Genomic DNA, 20,962 nt, shown 5'->3' with positions numbered 1-20,962 from the left:
TCTATGAACGCATTTCTCGGTGTGAATCAACTCACGGAAAGCGCGATATATAATAACAAAGAGGCCAGGCGTAAACAAGATTCGGGCAGGCAAACTTATATATTGGCTCCATGTGGCGACCTACAATGAGATGGGGCAACATAAAATCTGCATTTGAAGTGTACATAGGCTATAAATCTGCAGAAATCCTTGTAGGACATGATAGACACAGGCTGTTCAGTCCGACAGATCTAATCCAAGCTATCAGACAGCAGGCCTACAGTCTAAGTCAAAGCTTCATTTTTGAATCGGTCTTGTTCTTCGCAATACTTGTAGTTCAATATCTCCATGTCTTCCATTGGTACTCCCACCAACAAAAGAAGTATAAACAAACTGTTGGGATGCTCGGCCAGCTATCCTTGGCTGAAACTCGACGTCGTTCGCTTGGATTGGGGGGCCAAATCATCCTAACGTCTCTTTACTCATATAATGGTTTATCTCTCTTCTCTATTTGTTTTGTAGCCACAATGCCAATGAACCGCATCTTTGATGTTCTCGGCTCATGGAACGGCTGATCAATTAAAACTGTGGTGATAGCCAAAAGACGAGTAATTTTAAGATTCGGAAGATGATGCTGAAAGTAACCTAGAGCAGAAGAGACAGTGTGTACGGTGTTGATGATGTCAAATACCTCAGGCTCTTCTCCTCCCACCCCATCCCAGCTGCTCACCACGGTTTATTGTAGTCTTATCCCTGCCTGAAAGTGTTGCAGATCCGTTCATGCTGCTATCACATCACGATTATTGAGAACAATGATATATACCTCAGCCCCGCCGGCTACAGGTCTTCTTTTCGACCTTGAAAAATTCCATTCAGCGCTCACGATGTAGGGTTCGCACTTCAGACCTCTTCTCTACGCAATACATTTAGTAGAATATATCGAGACCAGGTCGGAGTTTCTTGCAATTAAAGAAAATGTACCGGAATTTTGTCAAAGGTCTATGTACTCGATCCCACGCAAAAACAAAAGCAAAACCGAAAAAGCAACGTTGATCGGGAATGCAATGGCAATTGAAGCCGATGCCAGCCACACGAGAATACATATTACTTGTTCTCTGCTCTGTCGGGCCCGAATAGAAAGGCTAAGTTGCCACCGAAGCCTTTTGAATACATTTGGGCGAACTATGAAGATGCTTTGGGATTCCAGCTGCCCCGCGACAAATCATTCAGCCGGTGCAACTTGTTCGATGGCGGAGAATCTTACACACTGCCGAGTGATTGGCCCAATCGCTGGTGGTGATCTTCGATAGATCATGCATAGACCTGCATGTATTCTCCATCCATGCAAGTTCATCTACGAACTAGCCCGAGATACTGAGAGTGACTGGTTCAATCTCCCTCTCGCTGGCCAAGAGTCCAAGAGAACAGTCCTTGCTGCAATTTTGCTTCCGGAATCGATAGTACGACTTAATTTAAACAGCGTTCCCATAGCCTCAATGCAAAAGTACTTGAACTTGCGGCGTCTGTCTTGACTGCACCTTCCCCCTTACATTTTTGGCTTGCACTAGGCTTTCCTCTGAAAATCTCCCTATTTTCCGAACAGATCATTGTCGCTTATTGTGACGACCCTGAAGATATAATCAAATTGATTCCGGTGTCTGTTGTTCTTATTGCGTCTCCGAATTACTGGGCATGGAGAATACCTCGCTCGATAAACCATGGCTTTTCGATCTCCGCTCATCAAAGCAGCTCATCGGACTAGCTGTCTTCTCAACGACCTTTACTGATGGATTCCTTTACGGGATCGTAGGTTATTCTAAACCTAGCTGTCTAATGGCAGTGCTGACCCTGTGCCCTCTCTAGATCGTATCCGTGCTTCCTTTCTCTCTAACCGTTCGGTACGGGGTGCCAGAAGCCGACGTTCCATTCTGGACATCAACCTCCTTGGCCGTATTCGGACTCGCCATGGTACTTGGCGCACCGATAGCAGGATGGATCGTCGGAAGATGCGAGAGACGCCAGGTGCCATTCCTGGGAGGCCTCTCTTGCGCCTTCGGTGCCACTCTTTTGTTCATGCTTGGAGCCAAGCCATGGGTCATTATAATGGCAAGGATTTTCCAGGGTTTATCTGCGGGAGTGGTCTACACTGCTGGCTTGACGCTGCTAGTGGACACGATCGAGTCGCACGAGCTGGGGCCCTGGATTGGCTTTGGACTCTCCGGTATGAATTTTGGGGTGCTCGTATCACCCACTCTCGGAGGAATTGTATACGAGAAAGCAGGGTTCTATCCTGTCTTTATCATGGGGCTTGGCGTGGTCCTCGTCAGCTTGGTGCTTATTCTACTCATGATTGACAGAAAGACTGCTGCGAAATATAGAGTGGAGGATACTACCACTGGATACTGTTCCGCTCCGAATGGAAATGGCACAAAGAGTGCCATTGCAAATGGCAAACGGCGCCTATCGACTGTTGGAGATGGAGATCCCAATGTGACAACACCGCTACTCTCACACTGCCGCGAACCCTCTGCCAGTGTTGCAATAGATCCTTCTTGGTGCACTATTGTTGGAGGCTTTCTTCGAAACCATTGTATATTTGCTGCACTCTATGGATGCCTCATCAACACAATCCTGGTTAGTGCCATGGACACCGTCCTGCCAATCTTCATCAAGCAGACTTTCCACTGGATGTCCGGTGCTACAGGAGCCATGTTCTTGAACTTGACCATTCCATCATTGATCGGCCCATTCATTGGGATGATCTCAGACAAATATGGTGTACGATTGATCTCGGCCCTTGGTTTCACACTCTCAGCAGTAGCAGTTGTTCTTCTTGCCTTTATACAACACGACGATATCACAGATAAAGTTCTGGCTTGCATACTGCTATCCTTCGTTGGTAAGTAAAAGTCTGCTATTGATGAACGCCCAGTTACACCTACGGACCTTTTAACAAAATCAATAGGGATAGGTTTGAATACATCGTTGACCCCATTGGTTACGGAGATACCACGGATTGTGAAGACCATCCAGGAGGAACACCCTGATATATACGGCGAGAAGGCTGCGGTTACCGAGGGATACATGCTACTTGATGCCGTATTTGGCGCTGGTACTGTCATAGGACCGTTGCTCTCGGAACTTGTATTCCACAATCTGGGTTGGATGGGATGCACCGCTTTCCTGGGATTCTTGAGTCTCTCAGCGATAGTTCCGGTGGTGAGTGGCTCTGTACACTCCCAAAAATCCCGTTCAAGGCTGTTGCTGACTTCCAATTGAATAGACGGTCCATCTGACCCCACATCCCAAAAGCCGATAAATTGCGATCAGGCGGGAGATAATCAGAATAATGCTCCCGAGTCTGATTTCCTGAAGCTCTATCGGCGATATTGCTACGAGCTCCTGACGAATGATCTGAGTGAAGACGAAAGATGAAAATCCTAATTCAAGAACTGGAACGTTTTCAGGTCGGGAAAAGTCTCATTTCTCTGCTGGCTTGTCAAAATATTTTTATATTCGCTATTTATTACCAGTCACTACATGTGTTCATGGAACTGGCATGTATTTCTCAAACCTCTTCAATTACTTCTTGCCTTTTCTCCAGTCGAACCTCAGCGAGGCCGTTGGCAAACCAACTCATTCGCACAGGGTCCTCACCTAGCACCTCGTATATTTGATCCAAATCAGTCCCCATCCCCATCTCCGCTGCTGTCTTCAAGCTTCGAGAATCCACGGAGGGAGCAATGCTTGGCCAAACGCTTTGGACATTGTTGAAGAACACCTCTACTGCCAAGTCACCAATCCCCTTGACCTCCTTCAACAAAATCCTGGCTTTCTCTCGTTTTCCGTTGGCCTGTTTGAGGAGATTGTTCAAATCCCCATCTTCCATGATTAAATAATGTCAGAACTCTCTTCCGTATTGAACATTAAAGTCCCGAGGAAGAAGCAAGAGCCTACCGTATTCCTGAACAACCAGTTTTCCAAGCTCTCCGAGATTGGTAGCACACTGCTCTCGATATCGGTTGTAACCTCCCTCGCTCAAGACCATTGTTCGATCTTCCCACGAGCTGTTTGAGAGAACGTTGATATCATGATATCCAGCTTCAATCAGTGTCTTCATAGTTTTCTGCGTTAACTCGTGGGAGATCGGCCGTGCCTTGATCAGGGCATCTATGAGCATCGCTAGCACTATCTCAGGGCTAGCATTGAGTTCCGGGGGTTCGCAAGTGCCGTGCCGTGTAGAGGGGACCTGCCGAACTCATTCAGAACTTTGTCGATCTTCAGAGTGGTTTCTTTCGACATATTGGGCTACTTGGAGGATTCTAGTATAGTTGAATCATTTTCCTAGTGATTTTCAAACGGCGATGGATGCACCACAGGATTATCAATTGACGTCATGATGGCATATACGGACCGACCAAATAGGCTAACCAAACATATGCAATAAATACACGTAGAATGCTTTGTTCTGTGACGGCTATGCAAGAGTGAAAAAAACCCCCAATTTGTACAACACGCTTTTCGCCCATGAAACACAGCTCAAAGCTTGGCGCGGGACTTGTTCTGCAGGACCTCCTTGACCAATGCTACAGCGTCATATGCGCAGCCGAAGGAAGCCTGGTAACCAAATCCGCCGTGACCGTAGTTGTGGACAACTGCCACACCGTCGACATTGTCCTTCTCAATGCGAGTGCCATCCTTTCGTAGGGGGCGCAGGCCGACGCCGTGCCGGATGATATCCAGTCCCTCGATGCCCTGCCCCTTCTTAACGAGACTGGGGCTGATCTCAATGCAACGCTTCATGATGCGGTTGGCAAGGTTCATATCTGGGAGGGGATCCCAGTTGTGCTTTTGGTAGGAACCACCGAGGATTGTACCGCCACCTGCGATTGATAAGCCAATGGTCTAATTTTATATGGAGTATGTAAGATCTTACCTGCAGCACGAGTCATGATATACAACGCTTCATCCTCACCGTCGTCAGTTCCAGATTGCGACATCATGGGACCGGGGTCGTTGCGGACGACGACGATCTGACCACGTGCGGGATACATCGTGTCATCAAGGACACCGCCGAGGGTCTTAGCCGAGAGACCGGTGCAGTTGATCACCACGTCAGCCTTCTGGCCGGTGTGGTGTGCGTTGGCGGCGTCGGTGATGTGCTTGCAGACAGCTCGCTCGAACACGGCACCGTTCTTCACACATTGACCCACCAGCCATGGCAAGTAGACAGCGGTGTTGATGCAGACAGATGTGAACTCCTGACCGTTATCTATTCCAGGGGCCAATTTATCGGCAGCAACGGGTTTGAACTAGAATCTTGATGTCAGTCTGCGGATAATTTGTGGAAGCATCTTCTGGTCAGACATACATCAGGCACGACATCCTTATACCACGGGTTTGGCTGGACCAATTCCGAGAACCACTTTCCGGTGTCTGATTCCTGATCCTTCTTTCTGTTGTAGATCAAGGTACCTGGATCTTGTAAGCGGGCCTGCGGATGCTGGGCAGATTCTGGAGAGATTTACCTCGGAAGTGGATACCGGCCTCGGGGTATTTCTCCGTGATTTCTTTCAATGCTGGCCAGGTGTTGCGCTCCCATTTCTGGTGATCACTTCCCTCCTTTCCTACCCTGCATATTAATTGTTTGATTAGAAGTCCGCCTTAGCGAGGAGCCGATTTTATAGCATACGGCATGTAGTTGGCACCGGCCCATGGAGACGCATATTCAATATCATAGTCTCCTGGCATGTGCTTTGCCAGCACGGTGATCTTGTTGGCGGGGTCTTGCGACAGAAGGTAGGCTGTTGTCAAACCAGACACACCGGCACTGTTACATTGGTCAGTGGAGGTTCAACGGAAATACTGCCAGGGTGGAGCTCAAAAACAAAAAAAAAATCTTCGAGTCGGAGCTCGAGGATCTTACCCCAGAACCACAATGTTATTCGTCATCTTGGACACTTTGACCACCTGAAATGTGAGAAAGACGAGGCTCACACCGATCAAAAGGAAGCGCTGAGCTTATGTGTCCGAGGTCCAGCCAAGCGGGGTGAGGGGGACATTTAGCCGTAAGGACTGGTAAGGTGGCTGGTAAGGGTCTGATTATCTCATTGGGCAGCTAACTCATTCTGGCAGTTCTACCGAGGCGGTGTAGAGCTGTGGCCAATGGGATGCTTGAAAAAACACATAAGCGCGCTAGAGTTTTTCAGTGGAGATGTGAATGGATACGCGGTCAACTTTTAAAAATACACCTCCGCATTGTGCGGAGGTGTTGTGTACTTCGGTCTCCAGGCCGTATAGCTGCAATTACCTCCATATCCAGCTGCGGAGGTCTCAATGCTGCCCATGGTAGAGCCAAACTGCTGGTCCCTCGATCTAGTGCCTATTTCTCGAGTATGCCAGCCCTGGACCCAGCAAGGAGACTCCGTAAAGTCCCGCGTGCTCCATCACTCCGGACTCCACTCCAATTGAACGTTATCGATCACATTTGATCCCCTTGCGACTTGCGCTCAACTTTGTTGAAGCTTGCGTCTCCATGTGGTTTTCGATTGAGGAAATTGGCCACAATTGCTGTTGATAAAATATACAATCAATTGATCCGGTGAATACCCATTGAAACCCTGAATAGAAAAGAAAGTTGGACGATGTCATAGTGGACAAAGACCCTCGCACGCCCAATCACCGAGTCTTGGGGCTCACCGCCTCGTTCCGGCCCTCAACTAGGCGGCGGATGAATAATTTCCTTTTTCAAATCACCCGCAGAGCCGAAGAAGTAAATTCATTCTGCGGGCTCTTCTTTTCTTATTCATAGATCAAGTACCTTATTCTGATCATTCTTTCAATTCTCCCTCACCTGGGGTTTGATCTGATTGTGTCTTCTTTTCATTCACCCCCATCAATGCCGACTCCCTCTAGCCTGTTAAGATGTCACAATTCACCAATGGTGGCAGAATTGTGCCCATACTTACAGGCACCGATTCTCACGATTCCACTCTCAAGATGCCTACATTATTAGAAGCACCTCTTCCTCTTATCTCTCCCTCTCCAATCTTACCTCCTTCAATCCCTCCTTCATCAACCATGCCTAGCCTGTTGCGGGACCAGCAGGCCAAACGAGCCAAACCCGCGCAACATGCGAGCTTGGAGATGCCCTCTCTCAAAGAAAGAGGCCTTTTTGCACTTCCCACCGAGGGAGACGGTAAGTCAATCTGATACCTCATGCCGTTCATGAGCTCTATATTGCTCTTTGGAAGCTGCATCGCGTTGTTTCGTCCACTCTGACGCGTCCAATCCCAGGTAATTGTCTCTACTATTCCCTCTCCGATCAACTGTATGGCGACACCCACCATGCAGATGAAATCCGCCAATTGCTAGCCAATCATATGGCTGCAAACAAAGACTACTTCATGCAATTTGTCGTTGCTGAAGGTGGGGAGCGTCGACGTCCCAAACGTGCGGCCGCATCTGCATATGCTACCCGCTCGGCCAATGTCTCCGCTCCCTCACAGACGGACATGGAACTTCGGTTCCAAGAAATGATCGCCACCTCCCGGAAGAACGGTGCGTGGGGTAGTTCCGAGCACCTGCAGGCATTTTGTCAGGTCTTCAAAGTAGACTTGAACGTCTACACCATGCACGGTGTATCAGTGTTTCGGGATATCAATGCCATTGAAAATGAGTCTCGGAGCGTTCTGCATGTAGCCTTTCACGTATGTAATCTGCTTTTGTTCATGTCACTGAATCTTATGCTCATATTAACGATCGCAGGACTTCAAACATTACTCCTCAGTGCGGGTCATCAACGCCACACATGAAGGACTTATTACCAAACTGAAGGTCGTGGAACAACCCGACGTGATCCAGCCTGCGATCGCAGATTCCGCAGCTGACAATGAGCATCAAAGTGTCACTCCCTCACAAGGAGAGACTGTTGATGGCCATGCAGCTCATGACGCTGATACCGTTTCCCGTGAACAGGGAGTTCCGGCCGAGCCAAAATCCTCTGGCGATCATACATCCAATGATGGTAGTCTTGCTGTCGACCTCTACCCCCCCTTGGGATATAAAATCCATCCAAGAAGGACTTGGCGGGCGATATGACCGGGAGACCATCGTAGACATGCTTCAGAGGTGTCGTGGTGACATTGACCGCGCATTTGCTGCTCTATTGGATGAGGGGCCCGATGCGCCATTCGATAAAAAAGCTGCCCCCACAATGCCCATCAAACCAAGTTTGCAGGCCTCACGCTCCTCCTCTCCTTTCAGCACAGGCAGCAAGCGGTCCGCAGATGATAGCGATGATTCAGAAGACCCTCATCCCGCACGACATGTCCGCCCCAAAAAACGCCTTGTTTCCAATCTCACTTTGGGCGTTGGGATCTCATTCAGGGATGAGCACGATGAGGTCGTATCCTTGAATCTTCGAGTTAGTTCACCCCAACCATGACTGTTTTTCCATTGGGATATTGACTAACACTTTGTTGAATAGATGAACTCCGACGCAGAAGACGGTCAGGACACAGACCGTTCTCCTCCTGGGAACACTACCCCGGAACAATCGGACGCGGAGGGAAAACAATGTCGTCGCAGCCGCCGACTTTCCCGTCCTCGCCCGGTTTGATTTGATTTCTGTTTCTTTGTGTCCAGCCCCCGGCTCGACCTTTGACCATCTTGAGCGCTTTTTTATGCATCAAAAACGGCGTTAGTGACGAAGCGATTGAGGTTTTTCATGTTGCATCGCCCTATGTTAGGGAGGCGTTTTCTCTGATTATGAACTTGAATGAGGACATTGCCTGGAGCAGTCCTCGATGACATTGACTGCGAAGATACCGGGGCTTTATTCCCCCCTTGCTTACCAGAGTCACTACATCTGGCTCTTGTTGACTCTTCTTTTATCTCGCCCTTAGGGCCATGATCCGGTGTTGGTGGCTTGGGTTTTGAGATAGATTCCCTGAATGTTACAACGAATTTCAACTGGACCCTGTTAATTGTACGCATTTCGTAGTTTCTGGTCTCCTTCGGTGTGATAAATGGCAAATAGAAGTAGATAATATAGGTGGGTTACACTGCATATACTTGCATGAACTTGTTCGTCATTCCCAGCAGCACTTGAAGTACTGAAATGCACTCAGCATCTAATGATTCGCCAGATACCGCTGTCTGCCTATGTACATAAATAGATCTATTAGATATCAGGCTAAAAGCAATCCAGCCAGCCACCACCAGACCCTCCGCAGGGTCAGACAGAAGCGAAACCAATTCTAATGCAGTTCACCGGTGTCACATCGGAGGTATGTTCCTGCTTTTAGTTCTCCAGTAGGAACTTCAGGAAAGCCACACCAATGGTAACACCATCATGTTCAATATTAGCTCTGCTCAGAGCATCCCGAGCTTGATCCTCCTTAAAGATACCCTGCTTCGCTCGAGCCTGGATAACCTCCGTGGTGATATCCCCCGTAAATTCAGGATGGCCCTGGACAGTGATAAAGCGGCGCGGTGCATACATACCCTGCACCGCGCAGAGCGGGGATGAGCCCAACGAAATCACGTTGGGGGGACAATTATACACAATGTCCCGGTGCATTTGTTGAATGCGCTGTTTGCAGTGGAAGAAAAAGCAATTAGCTCGATTGTCGTATTTGACGCAATGCCGTGTTACACCATGCGTAGGTTGCGAAAGACTTACAATTTTATCTCGTCCGAACAGGTCTTTTCCTTTCTCTGTCAAGTCCATATCACAAACTGCAATTTCCCACCCTTGATCGCTGCGTCCAACCTTGCTTCCTAATGCGCGGCCCACGATTTGGTGTCCAAAACAGATTCCGAGTAGGCGGACTCGATCCTGTGCGAGGACTTGCTGAGTAAATTCCACGAGGCGGTTGATCCAGGGGATATCTTCAAAAGAATTATGTTCTGGTTTTATGCCCCCTATGTTAGTGTCTAGTAAATGCTCCGAGTGTCTTGAGTCAACACACTTGATCCTGTGAGAAGTACGGCATCGACGTCTTCCAACTTCGGATATTTGTCGTCGTTCACTATATCCCAGGCTTTGATTTCTAGACCCGTCTCTGGATTCAGCGTTTCAGGCTGATTTAGTGCATTGGCGCTGGCTTTTAGAAGCTTTCGAAATACCCCGCCGTATCCATTGTAGCGGCGGTTGACGCTGTCGATTGGGGTGTCGCATTCCAACACGGCGATTCGGAGTGGGGATTGCATCACGGTCATATAGAACTGCAGGTGGTATGCTGGCTTATAAGCACAGATTATTAAAAAAATGAAATCAGATTCACTTGAGAGACTGCAAGGAGACTGGCACTGGACTCAGCTGCATCCCAGTCGCCTATCTTATCGGCTCCCGATCTCGTGGCCCGAGGTCGGACCCCCGCCACGGAACTTTTTTCTTTTTTGTGTCGCGTTATGGAGTAGCTGCGTTCACTACAGCCCTAGCGCTGCTATATAACTCCCCTAGTCCGTCGGCATTGGTCTTTAGTGTCACTTCCTTCAAACACTACTTGTCGCTGATGGCGATTTCGGGGCTAATTTTTCGTGCTCCCGATCTGCAGAACCTTGGAAGTATAAGTTTCTTTCGCATGAAATAGTACATATGGATATCCTCACTCGTTGATACTCTTTTTACAATGTCGAGCGACGACAATAAGGGGCAGTCCGTTCATTTTGCTCCCTCGGAGGTCACCCCGCTTCTGCGACAATCTTCAGCTTGCCACCATACAAGTTACGATGATGTCTCGCAGTGCGCCACCGATGTTGAAACGGCCTGCTCACGTGGTAGTGATGAACAAGAACCTTTAATTCGCTGGCCATCGGGGACAAGCTCTGCACCTGAAGGGCTTGAAGTTGGACCACCCTTGGAAATTTATACGTCTAAGCCAGACGGCAAAGATCCGAGCCTCTCAACTCAAGATGAGGGAGCTCATGACTCAAGATACATTGATATATCACCGGCGCGGTTTTGGATCATCTTTGCCGGTATCATGATGGGCTACTTGATCGGCTTCTTCGATTCAACCCTCATGGCCTCCAGTCATCCAGTGATCACTTCCTACTTCAAATCAGCGAACTCAGCCTCCTGGCTATCGACAGCCTTCTTGTTGACTTCAACCGCATTTATGCCACTGTTTGGACGGATCTCGGACGCATTTGGCCGGAAACCTGTCTATCTCTTCTCTATCGCTATGTTCTTCGTCACGACAGCTGGTTGTGGCTTGGCGCAGGATATCGGCAGTTTTATTGCTGCCCGAGCTCTTTGCGGGCTTGGTGCTGGAGGTATCTTTTCAATCGGTCAGATCATCTCTAGTGATTTGGTTCATCTGGAGTATCGCGGTGTCTACCAGTCCTACCTTAACCTATGTCTCGGGATTGGCAGCAGTCTCGGACTTGCCTTTGGTGGGTATCTATGTGATCATATCGGCTGGCGTGGTGCCTTTCTCATCCAACTGCCTTTCATCTTTGTTTACTTGATTGCAGCCGCCTGGACGGTTCCATCCGATCTCGGTGTGAAACAAGTTGGAACGGAGCGCATGAAAGTGTCACAGCTAGTTCGAAGTATTGATATCCTGGGGTCTGTCATTTTGATTCTTTGTGTGACTCTGTTGATCATGGGTCTGAACTTAGGAGGAAATGTTTATCCTTGGAGTCATCCACTAATCATCACTTCCCTGGTATCATCACTTATTTTAGCCGTGATATTGGTATTCTACGAGCGACACGTCCCACGGCCCGTGCTGCCAATTGAGCTTATGTCAAAGAATCCTCGTGCCATCATTATCTTTGGCAACTTTTTCGCCTCGATGTCTGTCCATACTATGATGTTTAACGCTCCGTTGTATTTCCAGGCCGTGAAGCTGACGAGCCCAACGGATTCTGGTCTACGCCTCGTGGCTTCCTCTATCGCTGTCACTATCTCTAGTGTGAGCACCGGATTCCTGATTAATTGGACTAGACGCCTCAAACCTTTTGTCATCACCGGCTTATGCTTCATGATAATCGGAGGATGTGCAGCTGCATCAATGGACATTGACACCTCCCAACCACTCTCCATGCTTTGCATCTCATTGTCCAGTTTTGGTCAAGGCTTCGCATTCCCCAGCTTGATGGTATCGATCCTTGCCACAAGTGAGCAAAAGGATCAGGCTGTTGCAACCACAACCTTGGGCTTATGGAGAAACCTGGGCTCCGTGATGGGCGTTGCTGTCAGCAGCTGGATCTTCCAAAATACCCTCATATACCAACTCGACCAGAATGTCACCGGTGACGAAAAGGACTATATCATTGCCCTTGTCCGCAAGTCTGTCCAAACTATCGCTGGACTAGATCCACTCCATCGGTTAGAAGGTGCGTGCTTTTCTTTTGTAAATGCCGTTTCGGTTTGACGTTGCTAATTACTACTTAGTCACCACCTCATATTCTGCCGCTCTTCGCTTGACCTTCTTATCTGCGGCTGTCTGGGCAGTCATTGTCTTCACGTTGCTGTGTCGAGTCCGACTACCCCGGTTGGGAAGAAAGGCGTAAATGGCGCCTCTTCAACCGTGCGCGGTTTGGCACTGGAGTGGAGTTCTCAGACTATCCGAGAACTCTCCCGTTGTAAAAAAAGAAAGTACAAGGTATATACCACGTTGTTACCTGGTTGTGAATGTATATACTTGTTTCTGTGTAAATATCTACAGCCATATCATTTTCTAGGGGCGGGCTTCGCCCTTCATGAGAACGGTCGAGGGGCGTTCATATCACTTCCTAAATGAGCAAAGATCTCTGTATACAACATGTGTTTAGGCATGATGTCATCGGTAATCCTTTCTCAATTATCATTTCAATCGTATACATACATACATATGTATGTAGCCTGATGTATACCGCTCAAGAAGGTGCGCCTGTCTGTACTCCGCACTATACATCGGCGATCTTGGCACCGGGGCCCACCGTTTTTTGGTCGATTGGATCTTCGACTTGGCATCCACTTCTCCGCGACCCCAAGGCATCTTCGTGGCTCAGAAAGGGGCCAGTGAGTTGACTACGTACTTGATTCAGACAATAAGCCTCAGCTGACCTTTTTTTTGCCTCCCAGAATTATCTGCCGATCCCTTGTTTCCTGCCCCTCCCGTGCCGCCTAGCAGCCGGATTCAAACCCTTAGACACCGATCCCAAGGACAATCGCAGCTGGATAACATCTAGCTGAATAAAATATTCGAGATTGTCCGATTGCAAGCGTCAACAACGAACATGGCCATTCGGGTAGAACCAACAGCGGCAACTTGTGTATTCGGGCAACCTCTCTCAAACCGGACTCCAGTTGGCGCCGGTGACTAGAAACGTATCCGTATCAAAGAGCTGAGAACCACCACTTTGCACATTTTACTCCGGCGATATGAGGCTTCGAAAAGCAGCCCGCGTACCCTCGCCATCACCCGCGGGCAGCACAAGGACCTCAACTCCAAAAAGCCAGGCAAGCGATTCGCAAAGCACACCCCGCCCCCGCTCCGGTCGCAAGAAACCCACGGATACCTCAGAGACCAAAGCTCGGAGAGTGCGCACGGGCTGCCTCACATGTCGCCAAAGGCATTTGAAATGCGACGAGGGCGTCGGGCGATGTCTCAATTGTCGCAAGTCGGATCGCGTGTGTCGGCGGGGTATCCGCCTCAATTTCATCGATATACAGACTGTAGCGCCTCCGCATATCGTCGCTCATCCGGACGGCTCGAAGGTGACATTTCGAGATGACTCGCGGATGATTGCGTCTTTATATGTCGGAGGGTTTGAGATATACCCGCCCGTCCAGCCGGAGAGTCCTGTTCAAGAGAATCATCCATCCCCACATGGATTTGACATCATGAGACCTGATGACTTGGCAAGTCTGTTCCATTCGGTGGCACATTCGTTTGATCCATTGAGCTTTGACGTCTCACATCCAACTACAGCAGATTTTGGTGGAACTGATACGTGGGCCCAGTCTCACTTGGTACCCGGAGATGAGCTTCTTCCGCATGGGACATCTAATTTTGCACGAAAATTGGCTGGAAGGCATGAGTACCATGCTTTTCTCACTGATCCGGAGCAAATATCTCTTCTCAGAACTTTTGCCGAGGAAGTAGGACCCCGAATGGATATATTGGATGACATGAATCATGTAAGCTAATGAACTAGATGCTTTGATCTGAGTTGGCTAATAACGTGCAGTTTTCTCAGATTCTTCCAGGATTTTCCGTTGGTGAGCCGATATTGTTAAAGGCATTTTTAGCATGTGGTGCAAGGCATCTTTCTCTTATTGATTCTTCTTATGGGGATGAGAAGGCCATGCGCTATTATAACGAAGCTACTCAGGATCTTTTGAATTCTATGCATGATGAAAATCGCGACTCCGTGCTATGTGCAACAGTCGCCCTAGCCCTCGGCTTCTATGAAACCATGTCCATCCAATTGAAGAACAGCCGAAACCACATTGCAGGGTCACGAGCTTTGATCCGGGAATGTGGTTGGAGTGCAAAAACCCCAGGGTTAGGTGGAGCATGTTTCAGAATCAGCCTCAGTGCAGAGCTTTTGAACTGTTTGCGACATAATTGGACATTATCTTGGGACCCGCACACGTGGGGGATCAACATGGACATAGATTATGTGCAGGGTCTAAATGGAGGCAACCAAGATTTGTGGTATCATCGGATACTATATACGTTTGCTAAAGTCTTGAACTTCCAAGCGTCTTCGCGTTCATCTTACGAATTTGGGAACGAAGATGTGGCGTCGAATATGCAGCTTAATGAGCAGGAATGGATGCTCTACAACAGGTGGTGTGATCAATGGATGAAATCCATCCCGAGGTCCTTAGCACCTCTTGGTTATTTGCAGCCGTGGCAAACAAGTTCCAAATCCGGGTTTCCTGAGGTTTGGTATGTTTCTAGTCTATCTTGCACCTAGTCTGTCCACTAACTCATATATTCAGGCTGAACCAGCGATCTGCAATTGTCGCTCGATTGTTTTATCACGCCACTCGTATTCTGCTGGCCAAGAGTCACCCCTTCCAGTCAGAATTCGACGAGGAGATGTGGAAAATGCAATGCAGCCATGCGAACGAAATATGTGGCCTCGTTGCCCATTCCAAAGACCGGTAAGTCAAGAATCATCTCCCAAATAGCATATAATTCCAGTGTCTAACAAGTTGAACAGAGGAATTGCTGATATATCATTACGATTCCTTGCATTCGCTGCAGAATGCTTACAAACCCGAGAAGCCCAAGAAGAGGTGATCGGCATCATTGACACCATCACCAAAGTAACTGGCAGCAATTCGGAATCAACTAAAGATGATCTCAAACAAATATGGAGCTGGGCTGAGGCTCATCCGCACACAGTCATTCCAGCCCAGATGCATAATCATTTTTATGAGTTAGACCCATCTTTATTGATCCCTGAGCGCCCGGGCTCAGCCCCAAGTCTTAACAATCCGTTATTGACTAAAGGGGATTTCTCCTTGGAACACCACCCGTATCAAGGATACTATGTGCCGCCACATCATCACCATGCACTTAATCAGTATCATTATGGGGCATTTGATCTGATTGGATGAGCTAAGGACTCTTGGATAATGAATTATTTATAATATGTTCTCTTATTGTGAATATTTTCCTTGGCGTACAGTCTCTGATACCCGCTGCTGGGCTAGTATACTGTTTGAGAATTGGTGCTTGAATGAAATCATGGTTATCCTACATTTTTGGCAGGTAATATCTTGACACTCCGTCGATGTAGAACACACATTATTGATCATTTCAGAATCCAAGATCTCCAGATTGCATGACATTACCTACAAGATCATTGCTTCATCCATCCCTCCTCATCTTCATCTTCACATTTTGCTTGCCAAACCGCCGGTCCCCAAGGCGTAGACATGAAATCCTCTCCTTCCAGTTTGAGAGGATAGATGCGGCCAGATGTGTAATAGAACCGAGCAATGGCCTTGTTCAATTCTATCCGTTCGCCTATTAGTATCAATCCTCTCGGTATCAAGGCCAAGTATATAATATAGCGTACCGTCTATCGACATGGGATATGTAGGCTGTAGGGAGAATTGCCATGCTTTCTCATGGAACAGCGTCAAGTGCTTCGGGATAACAGTCCCTCAATAGAGGAATTAGTTTATATCAGTTAATAAGAAACGTGCAAATAGATACCTTTGGGGATACAAACGAAATGAGGATCGGCGGCCGGAGGGTGACCATTCTCCAACGCGTAGATATAGTAGTCGACTGCATTACCTGTCATCTCGTGCATTAAGTGTATATTGGGCGTCAGCTGTGCCCCATTTGATACTAGATAAATATCATTAGCACATAATAACACTCATTGAATGGGAGTGCCTACCACGTTGACAGATGTTTGGATGTACTAGGCCGTCCTTGGAGATTTCCACTCCTTCGCGGTCTGCCCAGCCATCGATCTGCATGGATAGGTCATAAAGCTCTGATATGCGCTCGAACTGCATATCGGTACGATATAAGGTCGCAGGAAAGATTGTATGCTTGGCCGCGTATGTGAAGGCTCGACGGCAAGGGGACGATGAATTGATGCCGGCAAGGCCGCGCGAGAAACGAGTAACGGACCGAAGCATTGGGATAGGAATTTGAACGTGCTTGTGAAAACTGAGTCTATATGTTAGACTTGAAGGGGGCAAGATGGCTAAGAAACGAAGGAGTACACAGTACCTGATATTAGAATATGTCATTGGAAGTATGTCACGATGTATCACGTCAATAGTGGCGGTGCCCTCAGACAACCATACTCATAAAGGTAAGTCATCTCTTTCCCTTCCCAGGGTTAAATTGTTCGATACTCCTTACTTTAAGCTCTATGAGCAATACTCCCCCAGAATCAAACCCAACTTCAGTCCTGGAAACTAGCCATCTCTATGCAATGAGGCTCAAGTGTGGCGGTGTAGACGGGCAGTTCTCCACGCAGTTTGCCGCCGTTCATAGATGTCAACAACCACCAGTCGACTGAGATGGACACCAAATCAGTAACTCAGGCTCCAAGTCCAGTATACATTTTACGTGGACATGCTTCCCCAATCCATGCACTGCACATCTACAACCAGAATCTGCGGCTCGTATCCGGCGATGCCAATGGCTGGATTATTGTTTGGGACCTCGTCACCAAACGGCCCGTGACGGCCTGGAAGGCCCACGAGGGAGCCATTTTAGAAGCGAGGGGCTTCATTGTTGGCTCGGGTATTACTGAGATCTATACGTATGAAACCCCCATCAGTTCCATCAAGCATCCTATATTGGTCATTGTACTAACATCTGCAACAGCCATGGCCGCGACCATAAACTATGTGTGTGGAAGCTTCGATCCGAGGATGAATCGATCCTTGATAAGACGCTACCGGTGGATGCGACCGAATTGTTGCAGCCAGGTAGTAAGATCCAGCCATGGTTACTCCATTCGTTGCCTGTGAATGCACTCAATTTCTGTGCGTTCTCAATGGCATTTATCGATTCGGATGGACTTCCTAAAGTTCCATCCCAGTCCGCCAAACCAGAGAACACTCTATTCGCAGTCCCCAATGCTTTAGACTCTGGCGGAGTCGATATCTTCCACTTACCATCAGAGCGCCGGATTAGCACTATTCCTTCTGACCAATCCATCAAAACGGGAATGCTAATGGCCGTAAGTCTGTTCGTGTCACCTTCGGGAGACCTCTATGTCGCTTCCGCATATGAGGATGGTCATGTAATGGTCTTAGTCCATCGTGGGGCTCTCAGAACAGCTCACTTTGAGCGTGAATATATCATTGGCAACCCCGTGAAATGGGACAGGCTTTACGCTGGCCGCCCTCATACCCAGCCGGTTCTTTCGCTTGATGTCTCTGCTTCCCGTGACTACTTCATCTCTTCTTCTGCCGATGCTTTGATCGTCAAGCATCCTATTCCTACCATAACTTCTGCTGGGTATATTCCTACGGCAGGGTACACGGAAGAATCTCCTCTGAAGGTTGTGAACACGAAGCATTCTGGTCAGCAGGGTCTACAGATCCGTTCCGATGGAAAGGTATTCGCTACTGCTGGCTGGGATAGCCGAATCCGGGTGTACTCGGGGAAAACGATGAAAGAGCTCGCCGTGCTCAAGTGGCACAAAGATGGATGTTATTCCGTGGCGTTCGGGAACATCGAAAGCACGTCTTCATTAGTCTCTTCGCCGTGTGAGCCTGCAGAAAAGGACGGCAATTACGCGGACCAGGATGCAGCAGGGCAGACAGCTGGCAAGACACGCGACTATTCTCTTGCGGCAGTGCAGCAACAACGGAATCAAAAAGTACAACAAACTCATTGGCTAGCGGCTGGATCCAAGGATGGGAAAATTTCATTATGGGATATCTACTGAGATAAATGCTAATGCTATAAAACAACCATGCGACCATGCTTTTTTTGAGGAGTCCACAAAGCAAAAAGAATCAAGCCAAGTTGAACTCGTTGGCTCCAGACATATGCTCCCTCATCTTGGCTCTCATCTTGCGAGCAGCTTCGTCCGTAACATTCGTGGAAGATGGACCATCGTCAGCCTTTCTCTTATTGCCTGCAGCACCATTTCGTGCCGCCTTGAAGTCCTTCTTGGAGTCTTCTTGTCCGGGCCGCAGACCAGGGACGTTGATTTTGCCCGGTCGGTCGCGCAGGGCGAAACTCTTAGCAAGGTGACCCAAGTGAAGTTCCTTGATGTTGAACATGCTGCGCTCAGCTGCAATGTGAGTCGCGTAGGCTCGGACGTGAGATTGGAATGCCCGGCGAGCCATTTCCAGATAGGTTGGGTTATCGATTGCCCAGCGCTCCACGTCCATTTGCCAATCAGTTGTCTTTTCCTCCCAATTCTTCTTTCCGGTCTCGTTTCCACCAAAGCCGCGCTTGAGAAGCTCGTTTGCGTCAGTGCGGGTGAGTGCCTTGCCTCCATCGCGGTAGCCACGCTTGAGGACCTCAACGTAGTTCTCCTCGCAGCCGGGCTGGAGGAAAATGAGAGCACGACCATCTCGTCCCACACGGGCTGTACGACCAATACGGTGAGTGTGGTCATCAGAACTGAAGGCAGGGTCGTATTCAACAACCAAATCAACGTTTGGCAGATCCAGACCACGGGAAGCCACGTCAGTACAGATCATGACACAAGCCTCAGTACTGCGCGAGAAAGAACCGAGGGTGGCTGTTCGAACATTCTGGGGAAGTGAGCCGTGCAGTCGGTGCAGGATGACCGGATTTGTTGGGGTAGAGAAGGCTCTGCCAGGAGCAATGGTGCCATGTGGTGACAGTTTGTCTTTTTCCTCGTCTGTTGTATCTTCTTTTCCTTCCTCCTCGAGTTTTTTCTGCTGCTCGCGATCTTGGTTCCTTGAGAATAGCTCGAAGTGGAAATCGACGACATCGGCGCAAGACATGAAAACAATTGCTTTCATCACTGATCCCTTTCGCATAAACGTCCTCTTCAAGTAGGCTGTTAATGAGACCAGACGTAATTTGGCTGGAACGATGGCGTAAGATTGCTTGAGCTGTGCTGGGACACGGAATGACTCTTCCTCGTCATCATTTGACTTGGTGTCATCTTCGTCCTCCGGATCGGCCTTGATGTGTACTGCGTCCTTCAAACTAATTTCTCCCAGCTTTTGGACATTCATCTTCAGTGTAGCAGAACACAGGATTGTAGTCCTGCGTGTAGGTACACCAGGAACACGACTGGGCCGTTGTCTAGCGTCAAGCTTCTTGACAATGCCCTGCAATTCCTCCTCGAAACCCATGTCCATCAAGCGATCTCCCTCATCAAGCACGAGCCATCGCACGTTGCTGACCTCCAGGGCTTCTGTATTGTCGAGGTGATCTACCAATCGACCGGGTGTTGCGACAAGAATATTTAATCCTTTCCTCAATCGTGCCTTCTCTGATTTTTTCTTCTCTCCACCAATAACCGTTCCACACACAATCCAGTTCGCACAGCGCAGGATATTCTCCAACACGACGGAAATCTGCTTGCACAGCTCACGAGTGGGTGCCAGGATGATAGCAAACAATCCACTGTCTCGGTGGACTTGGTTATCAGTGTGTTCGTTCTTCGCTTTTGAGAGATCGATAATGCGCTGGACCAACGGGAGAAGATAAGCCAGCGTCTTTCCGGAACCAGTCTCGGCCTGGATGAACGCATCGCTTTCTTCCTTCAGCAATTGTGTGATTGAGCTTTTCTGAATAGCCGTCGGCGCCTTCAGTTCCAGCTTTGTGAGGAGATGCGCCGCGAGGTTGGGCGACAGTCCCAGGTTGGTAAAGGTATCGAGGCCGTCGATCAGCGGCGCATTGGTCGGTTTCGAATCTTCCGCCTCTCTCTCCTCCTTAGGTTCCTCAGGATTGCGCGCTTCAGGGTTGCTGCTGAATAGCGAAGAAACAAACTGGGTGGGGTCTCGCGGGTGTTGCTGCCGTTTACCACCAGATCGCGGGGCGCTGGGGCGGTTGAATGAGTCTTCTGTCCTTTGTCTTTTTAACGGCCGGTCACCAGAGATCTGGATTTGATTGGGGTTTTTGGATGCTGCGTTGCGAGCAGCTGCATCGCCGGGTGCTTTGTCGGAGCCTCGGTGGGCTGAGCGCTTCTTCGCGGTCAATCGGTCTCGCCATGTTCCTCCCTTGAACTTTGCTTCAGGCTTGATGACAGCGTCACCAATGGCGAAGTTCATAAGCATTCCATCGTCGGCCATTTTGAAAGATGGTGATCCCCGGTGAAAAGAGCGGGGAGTTGTGAGGTTTTCGTTGACCGCGGATCCAAAAGCTTTCGAGACTTTTTTTTCGGCGCCAAGACTTCCAGGCTCTCACGCAAATTTTCTCCGCCCTAAGAACTTGCCCTACTTGGTTTACATTGGACTGATATATGAGAGTCATATCGTTGGATTCCAAGTTTCTAGGTGATCGCTTTTGAGAATTCTATGTAAATGATTTTGTGCTTGCGAATCGTGCTATAC

General features: G+C 48.7%; 9 protein-coding genes across 9 annotated transcripts; 5 read left to right on the top strand and 4 right to left on the bottom strand.

The window, feature by feature from the left end:
* Positions 1-1,671: 1,671 nt before the first annotated feature.
* N7457_004624 (uncharacterized protein) lies at positions 1,672-3,298 on the top strand (the record flags this gene model as incomplete). Its single annotated transcript, XM_057175669.1, has 4 exons — positions 1,672-1,785; positions 1,843-2,878; positions 2,945-3,198; positions 3,263-3,298. The coding sequence occupies 4 exons, from the start codon at positions 1,672-1,674 to the stop codon at positions 3,296-3,298; spliced, it is 1,440 nt and encodes a 479-aa protein (XP_057032716.1).
* Positions 3,299-3,547: 249 nt separating this feature from the next.
* On the bottom strand, positions 3,548-5,931 carry N7457_004623 (FAD-dependent oxidoreductase; the record flags this gene model as incomplete). Its single annotated transcript, XM_057175668.1, has 8 exons — positions 3,548-3,861; positions 3,937-4,228; positions 4,552-4,862; positions 4,916-5,291; positions 5,351-5,454; positions 5,508-5,611; positions 5,672-5,809; positions 5,906-5,931. The coding sequence occupies 8 exons, from the start codon at positions 5,929-5,931 to the stop codon at positions 3,548-3,550; spliced, it is 1,665 nt and encodes a 554-aa protein (XP_057032715.1).
* Positions 5,932-7,059: 1,128 nt separating this feature from the next.
* Positions 7,060-8,599, top strand: N7457_004622 (OTU domain-containing protein; the record flags this gene model as incomplete). Its single annotated transcript, XM_057175667.1, has 5 exons — positions 7,060-7,177; positions 7,276-7,688; positions 7,747-8,005; positions 8,058-8,404; positions 8,468-8,599. The coding sequence occupies 5 exons, from the start codon at positions 7,060-7,062 to the stop codon at positions 8,597-8,599; spliced, it is 1,269 nt and encodes a 422-aa protein (XP_057032714.1).
* Positions 8,600-9,283: 684 nt separating this feature from the next.
* N7457_004621 (type 1 glutamine amidotransferase) lies at positions 9,284-10,194 on the bottom strand (the record flags this gene model as incomplete). The annotated part of the gene is made up of 2 exons (XM_057175666.1): positions 9,284-9,891; positions 9,954-10,194. 2 exons carry the CDS (start codon positions 10,192-10,194, stop codon positions 9,284-9,286), a joined length of 849 nt encoding a protein of 282 aa, XP_057032713.1.
* A 422-nt stretch (positions 10,195-10,616) lies between these two features.
* On the top strand, positions 10,617-12,507 carry N7457_004620 (putative MFS multidrug transporter; the record flags this gene model as incomplete). Its single annotated transcript, XM_057175665.1, has 2 exons — positions 10,617-12,330; positions 12,389-12,507. 2 exons carry the CDS (start codon positions 10,617-10,619, stop codon positions 12,505-12,507), a joined length of 1,833 nt encoding a protein of 610 aa, XP_057032712.1.
* An 853-nt stretch (positions 12,508-13,360) lies between these two features.
* On the top strand, positions 13,361-15,553 carry N7457_004619 (Zn(II)2Cys6 transcription factor; the record flags this gene model as incomplete). The annotated part of the gene is made up of 4 exons (XM_057175664.1): positions 13,361-14,119; positions 14,170-14,876; positions 14,930-15,094; positions 15,154-15,553. The coding sequence occupies 4 exons, from the start codon at positions 13,361-13,363 to the stop codon at positions 15,551-15,553; spliced, it is 2,031 nt and encodes a 676-aa protein (XP_057032711.1).
* Positions 15,554-15,798: 245 nt separating this feature from the next.
* N7457_004618 (uncharacterized protein) lies at positions 15,799-16,594 on the bottom strand (the record flags this gene model as incomplete). Its single annotated transcript, XM_057175663.1, has 4 exons — positions 15,799-15,965; positions 16,018-16,104; positions 16,158-16,295; positions 16,348-16,594. The coding sequence occupies 4 exons, from the start codon at positions 16,592-16,594 to the stop codon at positions 15,799-15,801; spliced, it is 639 nt and encodes a 212-aa protein (XP_057032710.1).
* A 390-nt stretch (positions 16,595-16,984) lies between these two features.
* Positions 16,985-18,366, top strand: N7457_004617 (WD40 repeat domain-containing protein; the record flags this gene model as incomplete). The annotated part of the gene is made up of 2 exons (XM_057175662.1): positions 16,985-17,229; positions 17,295-18,366. The coding sequence occupies 2 exons, from the start codon at positions 16,985-16,987 to the stop codon at positions 18,364-18,366; spliced, it is 1,317 nt and encodes a 438-aa protein (XP_057032709.1).
* A 70-nt stretch (positions 18,367-18,436) lies between these two features.
* dbp7 (putative ATP-dependent RNA helicase) lies at positions 18,437-20,701 on the bottom strand (the record flags this gene model as incomplete). The annotated part of the gene is made up of 1 exon (XM_057175661.1): positions 18,437-20,701. The coding sequence occupies one exon, from the start codon at positions 20,699-20,701 to the stop codon at positions 18,437-18,439; it is 2,265 nt and encodes a 754-aa protein (XP_057032708.1).
* Positions 20,702-20,962: the final 261 nt, after the last annotated feature.

Source organism: Penicillium paradoxum (assembly GCF_028828445.1).
Source record: "Penicillium paradoxum strain IBT 22861 chromosome Unknown utg000004l_segment0_segment0, whole genome shotgun sequence".
Classification (NCBI taxonomy): domain Eukaryota; kingdom Fungi; phylum Ascomycota; class Eurotiomycetes; order Eurotiales; family Aspergillaceae; genus Penicillium; species Penicillium paradoxum.
The sequence above is the reverse complement of the archived record's forward strand: the minus strand, read 5'-3'. Positions and strand labels throughout refer to the sequence as shown.